This window comes from Drosophila ananassae, chromosome XL (assembly GCF_017639315.1).
Source record: "Drosophila ananassae strain 14024-0371.13 chromosome XL, ASM1763931v2, whole genome shotgun sequence".
Lineage (NCBI taxonomy): Eukaryota > Metazoa > Arthropoda > Insecta > Diptera > Drosophilidae > Drosophila > Drosophila ananassae.
The window spans coordinates 4764513-4777558 of record NC_057931.1 but is presented as its reverse complement, the minus strand read 5'-3'; the positions used below and the strand labels follow the sequence as shown (position 1 = coordinate 4777558).

General features: G+C 38.8%; 1 protein-coding gene and 1 long non-coding RNA gene across 2 annotated transcripts; one reads left to right on the top strand and one right to left on the bottom strand.

Moving 5' to 3' along the window:
* Window positions 1–1396: 1396 nt before the first annotated feature.
* On the top strand, window positions 1397–12432 carry LOC6503518 (rabphilin-3A). Its single transcript, XM_001964188.4, has 5 exons — window positions 1397–1760; window positions 6695–7161; window positions 8603–9519; window positions 10843–11057; window positions 11126–12432. Exons 1-5 carry the CDS (start codon window positions 1684–1686, stop codon window positions 11427–11429), a joined length of 1980 nt encoding a protein of 659 aa, XP_001964224.1. The 5' UTR covers window positions 1397–1683; the 3' UTR covers window positions 11430–12432.
* Window positions 9798–10849, bottom strand: LOC123257495. Its single transcript, XR_006507572.1, has 2 exons — window positions 10630–10849; window positions 9798–10566 (listed from the first exon to the last, which is right to left on the bottom strand). It is a non-coding gene; the product is annotated as an uncharacterized LOC123257495 (long non-coding RNA).
* Window positions 12433–13046: the final 614 nt, after the last annotated feature.

Genomic DNA, 13046 nt, shown 5'->3' with positions numbered 1-13046 from the left:
AAAATAACGGGACGTGCAAAATGTCAGCGGCTAGAATTCTGCACGTACGTTAAATATTTTCATTTAGCTGTCAGCATTTATTTAAAATGGACACAGTACAGTGGGGTAAGGGGGGGATGGAGGGATTTAGCTGGAAGCTGGGCATTTACAGTTACACCGTGTCCTGGCCAAAGCTAACGGCATAAATTCCGCTTGGCTGCACGGACGGTGCGTAGGACGGAGGCCACACCCTCCGCAACTACACACAGTCAGAGACAGACAGACAAACACGCACGCCGTCCGATAGACAGACAGTCGGAAAGACAGAGAGACAAACACACTCACACACACACGAGAAACAGTTAGAGAGCTCTGATGCGAGGTGCGAGAGGCGACTACGTGCGTGTCGCCTTTGACATTAGTTGATACACCTCGACCTCACACAGCTGCGACCGAAGAGAGCTAAGCCTCCGTTTTAGTCTTAAAACTTGGCACCTTCCCAGCCCAGACCAGCCCCGCCCCCTACCCCCTTTCTCCCCTTTCTCCTTCCTAATGGCAGTTTAGTCGGTGCGCCAAAGTATGCAATACAATTATGCTGCGTGCGAGCGAGAGGGCCATCAGAGAGTTTGGAGAGCTGTCGAGTGTGCCCAAGGACTAGGGGAACAAGAGCAAGAGAGAGAGAGAGTGAGATAAGGCGCGTGCAAGAGCCTTTTTCAGATATGAGAGAGTTAGCAGTTTTCAAGCCAAATTGGCAGTTATCTTTAAACTCTAGGAAGATGAAAACTTTGAGATACATCTTTGTATCTAAATAAATTATATTTTTAAGTTAAGATTTAATCTTAAGAATCATTAGCTGTAAGGAGCTATAAGTTTTTACAAAGATTATTTAACTTATTTTTTCTAAAGACTAAAGTCCTGAAAAAAAAGCTAAGCAATTAATACTTTTACGAGTTGCCATCACTGTGGTTAGGCTGATGGCCGTGCTCAAGTGCCTGGCTTGGGGCTGCGAGCTTTGCTTTCGGCCTGTGCGCGTGCAAATATGACACAAAGCTCTCCCCAGCACTGTCAGTTCCCCCAACGGCCCCATCGGCCCCGAATGCCGCATCACACAACCCGCCACTTTGGCAGCTTCCTGCGCGTAGCCAGCCATATGGCCGCTAGTCGAGACTCCGCAGTGCAACAGGCATGGTAAGGGGGGCCACAATACGATACTTTCTAGAGATGGGAATAGGTTAAACCTTAGTCTATCGATCGGATAAGTTAGATGGCTTATTATTTATAAAATTATCATAAATAAATCATGGCAAGAATTATATTTTATTATAGATTCAGGAGTTTTAATATCTTATTTCGATTACTTTCGATAGCTTCGATAGTAAAAGTGCCATCTCTAGCTGGCATTGCTACGAAAAATTTGTAACGGTACTGGCGGACTTTCGGCAGTCGCCGCTTGGCAGTTGTGCCTCAGACGCCAACCAGGCTGCGTGCGCACACGGACGTCGACTCGACACCACCGACCGACCAACGTGCCGTAACTCTTCGCAACCGTTGTCCGACGTGTAGAGTCTTGCATGCCGCTGCTAAAAAAAAAAAACAACAGTTGGTAGCAACTGAATAACGGTACTAACGGGAATAAGGCTGGCAATGAATGGGAGGAGCCGCTGTCCCGCAAGATAAAAAATACGGCGATTATAATGTGAGAAGATGGACTTCCAGAACCGCAACAACACGGCCAACAAGTTTGTCTGTCCCAGTGACAGACAGCTGGCCCTGCGTGCCAAGTGAGTATAGTACAGTAGAGCTACCCTATGAGGAAAGAGTCTTCATTTTTTTTCGGGTGTCTTGCAATATATGTTATTGTGTGATGGTGATGGACAAGATCTAACAAAAAAGTAGCATACTTTTCAGCGTCTAACACTGAATAGTTTGTTAAATAGAGGCTCTACTGTGCCTGCAAGTGTCCCTTGAAAACATGGCATTGAAATGCAACAATTGGCTGAATGCGTCACACTAACCACTCCAAAAAAAACAAAAAACAAAAAAAAATAATATAAAAAACCGCCGTCTGATAAGAGTGGCTTCCATTTTTTTTTTTTGGTGTGTGATAAGTGTGTGTGTGGGTGTGTTAGTGTGTGTGAGTTAAACAAAACAACTACAAGCGCGAACTTGACAAAAGCTTTAGTCATAATTTAATTAACTTTGACTTGGCCAAGAAGAGAGAGTGTGTGTCTCTGTGTGTGTGTGAGAGTGTGTGGTTGTGGCTGATTAGCCGAAAGCGCACGACATTGTCTTCCTAATCAAATGAAATATTTGTACATGTGCTGTGCGCTCACTAACACATACATACATACACACATACTAACACTAACACTAACACTAACACTAACACATACTGATGCGTCCGTCCCTGAGCTGTCTTTGTGTGCGTTTCTAATCATAATTGTTGCATGCTGACAGATTAATTAAATTTTAATAATGCCTCAATTTTTTTACGACGCCCCTCGCCGAGCCTTTCATTTATTTATTGCAATTGACGCAGAAAAAAAAAAATAAAAATAAAAAAATAAAAAGGATGGGGAGGCCATTTACATGATTTGTGTGGCACGCCCACTTCTACCCTACTAGCTTTTTAGCCCCTTCTACCCAAAAAGCATTATAACCACCACCGATATCCCCAACATATGCTCGCAATATAGTAGCATACTGTTTGGGGCTTCGACTCTACTCGACTCGAATCAATCCCAGCTGACTGTAAATGCGACTTGGGCGCATTAAAAATACAAAAAGCCGCACACACACACACACACACACACACACACACACACAACAACAACCGGAGTATATGCGGGCGAGGGCTGCTGCCTCTGGTGGGCTGAAGGCTGCCAGGTTTCAAGTGTGCAATTTACACTTCCGTTCGCTGGCAACATTGTAAGGACTCACGAAAAGTTTAGGGTGGACTTGGTGCTATAACTTCTTGAAAAGGAAAGCCTACAGGGCGTATGAGTTATAATTAGACAAATAGGTAAGATCATAAATAGAGTTATAGCTCTTATAAGAAGCATTTTTTAGTTTCTTTTTAGTTATATTTATCAAAAATACTTATATGATGACGGAGACAACACTGCGTATGATTGATTTCATGGGAAAAGGAAAAAAACTACTTAGAAAAGGCTTCAAAAGATCAAATTACTAGAAAGTATAACATAATTTTTAGCCAAAAAGTGTCTAAAAAGATGATATCCTAAAAATAATAAAAAATATTTAAAATAACTCAAAAACACCATGGCGTATGAGTGATATTTTTATATATTCTTTCAACTAAGATCCTAAATAAAGTTTAAGGACAAGAATGAATAAAAAGAGGAGTTCCTTAAGAAATTAAGGACTTCATTTGCATAAAACTTTACCCAAAATCCCTTAAAGTTCATAAAAGAACAACATGGCGTATGAGTAATATATTTAAATTTTCTTTCTAATGAGACTTTAATGAAATTTTATGACCAAAAGACGATAAAGACCTTCTTTAAGGCCAAAATACTCCCATAATTTCTATCCAAGCACTTCAAAACTCATTAAAATTCATAAAATAACAAAAAGCCAACCGTGCGTATGCTTGATATTATTTTCAAAATATATTAAAGACTTAACAAAGTATTTAATACTATTTTTATGCAAACTAACATGGATGAACAAAGAAGTTTTAAATTAAAATAAAAGTAACCATTCAAGTTCACTCAAAAAACCCAGCAGCATAGAAACAAGTTGCTTTTTTTTGGGCGACTGAGTAAGGGGGTTATGGGGTTTTTTTTTTTGTTTTTTGTGTTTCTGTGGCATGTTGGGAAGTTGCGGGGAGCCGTGAGACTGCTCGTGGCATTGGCTCTGTACTTGAAATTCAAATTACAACTCAAGGGAGAGCCACAGGGCACGAGGCACGAGGAAAGCCAAAGTCAAAGAGGAGCCAAAGGAAGTCAAAGGAGCGTAAGAAGTGGAGAATTAACGCGAACTCAAATCGCGGCCACAGGACTGACTTCCCAGCCAGGACTCCAGTTGGCATTTTATTTTTTTATATTTTTTTTTTGGCTGCTTAACTATGCAAATGAGACGATCTCTCTGGCACCCAGGCCGCCAGGACGCCCAAATCTGGCGACACGCAGCACTCTCCGACATTTATTAAATTCAACGCAAGACCACAAAAGTAACTGGCTCGGCATTCTTTGACATGTGCCACACAGAGTGCCATTTGTAAAATTAAATAATTTACGTGGGAGTCGGATATTTTTGAAATCAATTGCCGGATATGCCTGGCTTTTGTTGCCTACTTTTCGGTGTTTTAAGTGGATTATTGGCAAGGATTGGACTATTGGTGGTAGTTCTTTTGTAGTTTTTTTTACTTTTAATTTAAATTTAGTGATTATTAAAAAAAGAGCTATTTAATAGCACAAAAACCTGTAAGTAGGCTATAAATTTGAAATGTGTTGCCTACTTTTAGGTGTTTTAAGTGGATTATTTGAAAAGGACGTTGTCTAATAGGTCTTTTGTGGGGAATACTAATGATTTTCAACTATAAAAAATAAGTAGAAAAGAGTAGATAGCTGGAAAGCCTGTAAGTAGGCTATAAATTTTAAATTTGTTGCCTGCTTTTGGGTGTTGCAGCTAGAATACTTCAAAGGACTTTATTTAAAAGCTATTTTGTAGAAGATACTTTGCATACTGGAATATTATAACAAGTAGATCTTAAAAAAGCACCTTATCTAAAAATAAAAAGCCTACTTTTAGGCGTCAAGACTTATATTTTTAACTCTTTTTCTCTCTTTTATTTTTTTGAAACATTATAAAACTACAAAGATATCGAATTTTAAACGGAAGTATCTACCAGCGCTCCCCCTTGACTTTTTAAATTGAAATTGAGCTTCAATTTTGTGTATTTTTCCCTCTTATTTTCCTTTTTTTATTTTTGTTTTTTTTTGTATTTTTCCTTCCAGTTGAAATTGAATTTCGCCTGGCTATGAGGAGCTAAAGAAGCCAAAGTCAAAGCCATTGCGAGTAAAATTGAGTCGAGTTAAATTTTGGCTTCTTATTGTGAAAGTCTCGACTTTTTAATTTACTTTTCGCGATGAAGAGTGGAGAGTAAGACTCTGAAACCCTATTACAGACGATGATTATTACAAGAATCTTCAATAAAACATGAATGGATTTTCGTGGATATGCAAATGATTATTCACTTGAACTGGGGGCTCTTTTTTTTCGGTTCAAGGCATCCCAGTTGCTTGAATAAATTATTTTAATTGCTGGCTTGTAAGTTTTAAGTTTTTGGATTGTACTCGCAAATATTCAAATCAAATCAAATCAGAGGAAAATCCTTGTAGCTTAACCTTAAGGCACATTTATTTGATTGTTGGTGGGGGCTTTAATGTGAGACTCCAGTGGCTTAGTTCCATGACAAAGATATGTTGTAATGGATAAGAATCCGACTTTGTCATGCCCAGTCGAGTGAGTACTTCTCTCTTTTATTGTTTGTTTTTTTTTTTTGCGACAGAAACAATCAGATTTTCGTGTAACAATAAACTCTGACCTGAACTTGGCTTCTCCCTCAAGGATAATCATTATTTTTTTGGGACACCATTGTTGATAGAGCACTAAACGAATTTTGTAATTTAATTATGATGTTAAGGAACCCACAAGGGCATTTAGGCAACCATCCACACTCCCACACACCACCCACACACCACCCACACACCACCCACACACCACACACACACCACGTAGAGTCAATAAACCCGCCGCCGTGAAGGCAACAAACCGGATTTGCATGCCACTCCAAGTGCCTGCCCGTATGTGGGCTATATTTTTTTTTCCATTAATGGCATCTGAGTGGCTCTATAACTATGTGGAATTTAGGAAACAAGTCTACAGACTACAGACTAGAAGTAAAAATTTCTCAGTAACTTTTCTCTTAAATTTTCCCACAAAAAAAAAGTTCCACAACGACCTTACTTTCATTATTTAAAAAGGGGGGGGGACAGAGTTGTTTAAATATTTAAACAACTTGAAAATACTTGGCAAGTATGAAGGGCTATCCTTGAGGGCAGAAATAGTTGCTAGTTTTTAAAAAGGTTTTTTGTGAGGGAAAACAGTGACGAAAAGTTGCCCAAATAGTTGATGGATAAAAGAGCTAATAGAATAGCTTAATCTTTACTAGATCCTGTAAAAAATAATCAGAAAGAGCTAAAAATAAATAGATAGGAGGACACATCGAATATTAAATGCCATCAGATATAGCTTATAACCGGTACTTAATTATTTAATTGAATATTTGGGTGAGGAGACTACCTAGACACTTAAAAAAATTACATTTTCCTATCATATGGCGTGGTCTAAAGGACTAGGTCTAGGGTTGCCATCCCCATTTATAATTCAGACTGTGACGGCGGGGGGGTGGTGTTAATGGGTGTAATGAACCCGAGGCTCGAGTTAATTAACTTTGAACTTGACATTTTGGCCGAGTGGTCCGAGGGGGTAGGAACATGGAAACCGCATTAGACCAGCTCATTAGGGTCCACCCCAATACCAATCCCTAGCCAACCCTAATTTGACTACACTGAGGGAAAAGTGGTTACTCTACCAGTTACTTCCTCATCAATACATCACATATTTAACCTCTTATTCTCTCACTGTAATAGCTTGTTATTCTCCATCTTGTATCCCCCTAATTCAGATTGAAAGCCGGATGGAGCAGCTCCAAGAGCAGTGAACCCCTACGGCCCGAGGAGCAGGAGGCCATCATATCGGTGATCCGTCGGAATGAGGAGATCGAAGTGGCGGAACGTCTAAGAGTGGGTCGACTGGTGGAGCGAGTTGAGAAGATTAAGCAACATGCCGTGGAACGTGGCCCGAACTGTTGCCGTCTTTGTGGTGACACCTTCGGGCTACTACGTGGCCATCGGATCATATGCGAGGATTGCCGCCAGGCGGTCTGCACCAAGTGCAGTCTGGACATCAATATCCGTTACCATACCAGCGAGAAATCCCGTGAGATCTGGCTATGTCGCATCTGTTCCGAGACACGGGAGATGTGGAAGAAGTCCGGTGCTTGGTTCTTCAAGGGATTACCCAAGTATGATATTCCGCGAAGTGCCAGTGCCACGCCCACACCCACACCATGCATTGGAGGCACCATGGCAGGTGGGTATCTCTACGGAGGTTGGCATCCCAAAATCCCAGCCCTAGAACGTGTCCGGAATTCGGTCTCGGCTTTAAAGTTTCCAAAACAAAGAATTCAAATTCCGGGTTCCGGGTTGAATTCTGACCCAAATTCCGGGTAACCAAATGAAGTTAAGGCCAAAAGTCACGTAGCAGAAGGAATTATACTTTCCATAACATTTTTAGTTTTATTTCTGGAGGGCATCAATTTAAAAATAAAATTTAATTTTCATCTTGAAGCGAAAGATAAATAAATAGGTAGACCCATTAGTCTAAAAATAAGTACAAATATTTATTTATTCAAATTATATTTAAATTCCATGGAATTTAGGCTTAAAAAAGGGTTGCAAAATTGGTCCTAAATTGGTATTTAAATTAGTTAACAAAGTTCCAGTTCCAAGTGCCCCATGGAGCGAAAAACCTTGACAAATTAAATTTGATAGTAATTTCCGTTTTTAATTGAATTTTAATTGCGATGAAATTAAGCAAGTTTGTTAATAAAATATAACAAAAAAAAGAAAATAACTCTTTAAAGAGGCAAGAGAGCATCTAATTAGATCAGATGAAAGTTGAAACTTTTCAAAAACGAGAGTAGGAAGGTGGGTGGTTGGGGGTTTGAAGCAAAAATCCATCCATAAACTAACTACAGCACAGACAACCGCATCCATATATGCAAACTTATTTAATTATAGTGGTGGATGGGTGGATGGGTGGGATGGTGGGTTGAAAATTGCAGTGGCCTTGAAATGTAAGCCTTTTATGGCAATATTCCGGCTTATATTGCCACAAAGAGAGCAAAATTCGCATGAAAATATGATGGCAATTTGCGCTACAAACTACTAACATATAACTACAAATATAAAATACCATTTAATGTCATTACATTATCGTGAAATTGAAATTCCAAAACAAAAGTCAGTAACGAAAGTTTTTTAATCTCTCTTTTCAGAAACATCATAAAATGTTTCAACTTTCAAAGAGTGATTAAAATAACAATTAAAAATTGATTTTATTTTTTTAATTATAAAATAAAGAGAGCTTAAATTCAAATGTTATATAAGCGAAAAAGCAATCGAAATACTCCGATAACCGATAACTTAACAAAGAGGGCCTAGAAATCGATACAACTCTATCAGTAACTCCCAAATGCTTCGATTAATCTGAAAATAAAAAAGAATGCGTTTAAAACTCCGTTATCGATAAATACACAACAATTTCAATTGCTATCGGAATAATCGTTATCGTTAGTCATCGATATTACTATCGGATTAGAAATAATAAGTTTAATCTTAAAACTCCACTTTAAGAGCAACTATTTCTAAGTGCCATTACCTCCTAGAACTTTGATTCTAGAGCAAAGATCGAATAATCGAATAAATCGTTATCGTTAATCGATAATTTTTGTCTCTGTCCTAAAACACAGGAGACACGCGGGCCGTACAGAGCTGCCACGGCACACCGACGCGTCCGGCGCGGATTAAGAAGCTAACGATCCGGGTGAACGACAGCAGTTCCAGTTCCAGTCACTCCGAGCCGGAGGACGAGGTGGACGGTGGTCCTGCTGGTGCTTCAGCTAGTAATGGTAGTGCCTCTGGAACTGGTGGCATCTCGAAGAGCGGCTCCACCACCGGCGGACGGCTTCAGAGGGACGATAGCTTTCGGTTGAGGGCTTATGGTTCCATACGGAGCTTCATCGATGGCGGCGAACGGAAGCTCTCCAACTCCTTCTTCTTTGGACGACAGCAGAGTCATCGGCCGTCCGAGTGTCCGGATTATGACAGTGTCAGCATGTCCTCCAAGTTGCGGCGGGAGAGCAGCTTCCTGCGTCGCGGTTCTGTGAGCTCTTCTTGGTCGATCAGCGACAGCTCCGGATCGGGTAATTCCGGCAACTCCCACACCACCCAATCTCAATCCCAATCCCAGGCACAGTCCACCACCCAATCCCAATCCCAATCCCAGCCGTACCATCAACAGCAGCAGCAACACTGCCGGGATCCGCTACTCGGCTGGCTGGAGATCGCCATTAGCTATCGGGAGGCCTTCCACAGTTTGGACTGTACGATGGTGAGGGCCAGGGATCTTCCGGCCATGGATGCCGCCGGTCTCACCGATCCCTACTGCAAACTGAACATCATAACGCCCGAGGCCCACACCAAATACACCCGATGGCAGCGCACCAAGACGGTCCATAAGACCCGGAATCCGGAGTTCAATGAGACGTTGCAGTTTGTCGGCGTGGAGCCGGAGGAGTTGGGCAATTCCCTACTCTATGTGGCACTATTCGATGATGACAAGTACGGCCATGACTTCCTGGGGGCGGCCAAGGTCTGCCTCTCAACGGTGAGTTCTATTTAAAGGGGTTTTCGCTTTAAATTAGATATTAAATGGACACTGGGTTTCTAATAGTTTAAGAGTAGTGTTGAAAAAGAACAAATAGCATTATATTGCCTCATTCTTTGCTTTCCAACACTGGCCTTCCTCAATCATCACAGTAGCCTTGACTTTTTTTTTTTTTGGAAATTTCAAGTCCCCAGATTTCTTTCCATTTTTATTCAGTCGGCTTCTCGACTCAAAGGCCTCAACATCTCGCCTCTTTCCCAAATTAATAGGAATATTTATTTATTTTAATTATTATTTTATTTATTATTTTTTCTAATTTCCAACTTGGGCTCTTGTACGGTCTCTCTCCCGTGTGGGTTACTTCTATCTCTTATTTATTTTATTTTTTCTTTTTATTTATTTTTATTCATGGGTTTTGTAGCTTTGGCGACAATACTACATGCCTTCTTTCCTTCTTTCCTCATTTTATTATTTTATTTTTAAACATTTTTCTTAATTTATTTTATTTTAAAAAGCTAAAAGTGGGCTCTTGTAAGGTTGCTCGCCCGTGTGAATCTTATATTTTGTTCGCTGATTTTATTTTATTGATTTGCGTTTTAAATTTTTTATTTTATGATTAAGCATGGTTCTCTTTTTGCCGCAAGAGTGGCGGAGCAACTATTTTCCCAAGCATTCTAGCAAAATGGGCACTAAAATTACACAAATCGAGCACTTTTCAATGGGTATCTCTACAAAAAAGGAAAAAAAATTTTAAAAACTATATTGGGTACTTATTTTGATGCAGAATGAGAGGAAATCGACCCCCTAATCATAAAAGGCATCCCTTTTGAAGATCGGATCAGAATTGGCTGAGATATAGCCATAGATCGGGGCCCTATATGGAAATCCCGCCTTCTGGAAGGGATCTGGCCACAAAAATTATGAAAAATTTGAAAAAATATTATCCGTCCGGATTTTGATGCAGAACGATGGGGAATCGATCCAGAAGTCCTAGAAGGTATCCCTTTTCAGGATCGGGTCATAATTGGCTGAGATATAGCTATGGATCTGGGCCATAAATGATCCCTTTGAAATTTATTCAAAAATAAAATGAAATTTGATTATTTTTACCTATTGTTTTGAGTGCTCCTTGGCCAGATTTTGGGTTGGACTCTTGCATAGTCGGCTGGAACAGCTGGAAAAAAATGTAGTTCTTATTAATAAAGGGTTTTGTGATCCTGGTTTATATTTAAGTTCCTTGGGATTGGTTCGAGGGAGCCTATCTCGATATTCATTATTTTAAAGATTGAAAATTGTATCTTATTCTCATTTGTGGGACCGCAGGTGCACAGCACAACCCAGTACCGGATCTCAGTGCCCCTGGGGGCGGAGGACCAGTACAGCAATGCGGCGGAGATGTCCCAGAACTGGCCGAATGGAAAGATGCTGCTCTCGCTCTGCTACAACACGAAGCGCCGGGCTCTGGTGGTGAACGTGAAGCAGTGCATCAATCTGATGCCAATGGACAACAATGGCAGCTCCGATCCCTTTGTCAAAATGTGAGTTCTCTTCTTCAAACTCTACTCTCTACTCTATTTTTTATAAAATTTATATCTATTTTTTAAAGACAATTGAAACCCGATGCGCACAAGAACAAAAAGCACAAGACCAGCGTCAAGTGGCGCACTCTTAATCCCATTTATAATGAGGAGTTCTACTTCGAGGCCAGTCCCCATGACCTCAACAAGGAGATGCTCATCCTGACCGTTTGGGATAAGGATCTGGGCAAGAGCAACGACTTCCTCGGCAGCCTCCAGTTGGGGGCTCAGAGCAAGGGAGATCGCCTCCAGCAGTGGCTCGATTGCATCCGGCTGCCGGATCATTTCCATGAGAAGTGGCACTGCCTCGCCCCCGACAATCCCGCCCACTAATCGAAAATACAATTTATAATCCCGCCCGCCGCCCAACCTGCCCCGCCCAGCTCTATTCCAAAACTAAAATCGATTCAATCTTATCGAACTTATCCTTGAAAGTCACTTAGATGGTTTCTCAATTTTTGGCAGGATTTTTTTGTTCTTTGTTGTAAAAAAAAATTTAAAATTTAATTTTTATCATAAATATTGTAAGACAGCTAATATTTCCAAAGTATTAACCCTTCAAAGGCCCCCCTTCTCTGCTTTTCTTATTTTATTTTTTATTTTTTATTAAAAGAACTAGAAAAATAGAAGGTTTCTACTCCACCTTCCTGCTCTTATTTCCTCCTTTACTTTCCCAAGATCTTTTTGTTTAAGTTTTATTATAATTTTAATATTTATTTAATATATTAAATATTTATTTTTAATATTTAAATAGACAAGAAGTTGGTCTCTACTGGCTTCCATCACAAATTCCTTTCAACTTTTCTTTACTTTCGAGGTCGTTTGTGTTCTTCTAAAAAAATTATTTTATTTAATGGAAAATTTGAATATTTAATTTTGTATTTTAAACAAAAAGAGGGACCCTTAAAACTCTCATATTTATTCAAAATATCTTTTATTAAAATTTAAACAATCAAAAAGATAGTATTTTCTTCTAAAAACTTAAAAACTAAAACAGAAAGTTCAAAAATAAATTCTTCCAAAATAACTACCAAATATTGCTCAAAATAAATTTTAAATATGTATTAAAAAAAAAAATAAATCAAAAACCTGCCAAAAAATTAGAAGCCAGACCCCACTTGACTTTAGCTCCAAATATACACTAATATTTAAACTTATACAAATACATATATATATAAATATATAAAATATACATATATTTTTGATATGCCTGCGTGTGAGTGAGAGAGAGAGAGAGTTGCTAGGGAAAGAGATAGAAGGATAAAGTATGAAAGTGTGTGGGAGTGTATGATTAAGCTTTCCAAAAAAACAAAATACACAAAAAAAAAAAAACAAATCTATGTAATGTAACCTGAATTTTCTATGTCTATATACTTTGGATCTTATCGGCATTTTTTTGTAAACTGTATATAGCTTATTTAAGTGTCCTTACCAAGGGGTTAATCAACATCAAAAAAAAAAAGAGAAAAACTAAAACAAATCTTTTCGATTCATTGCTAAATTCAATCTATAATCAAACTTACACTTATGTACTTCAAAATATATCGAAAATATATATACAGCTATATTCTAAAATTGAGTTTGAGTTTTAAGTTTTATTCTTTGCGGGTTTAAGGGGTGATTCTAATAAAAAAAGGTTTATAATATTTAAAGGATCATAAATTAGACACAATTATGTTCCATAAATCAAAAGGAAAGTGAGCTTCCAAAGGAATCTATAAAATCTATAAAAATAATCTATAAAAATAGTATACAAGACTCCTCTTTCGTTCTTTAAAAATCTGATATAAGATTCTGGAAATATATTCCTTTTTTAATTTTTTTAAAAATAGTATACAAGAGCCTCTCATAAAACCAGAACAATTGAAAGCATTGTTCAAATATTAGTTCCTCAAAAAAATATAGATCAAGGTAAGTGATATTGCAATCTGAATAGTTACAATAACAAAC

Bases quoted from the DNA above. Each gene is read 5' to 3' on its own strand.
- LOC6503518 (XM_001964188.4), top strand. From the start codon at position 1,684: ATGGACTTCCAGAACCGCAACAACACGGCCAACAAGTTTGTCTGTCCC. The intron at 1,761-6,694 runs GTGAGTATAGTA...CCCCTAATTCAG, and splicing joins CAGCTGGCCCTGCGTGCCAA to ATTGAAAGCCGGATGGAGCA. The intron at 7,162-8,602 runs GTGGGTATCTCT...CCTAAAACACAG, and splicing joins CATTGGAGGCACCATGGCAG to GAGACACGCGGGCCGTACAG.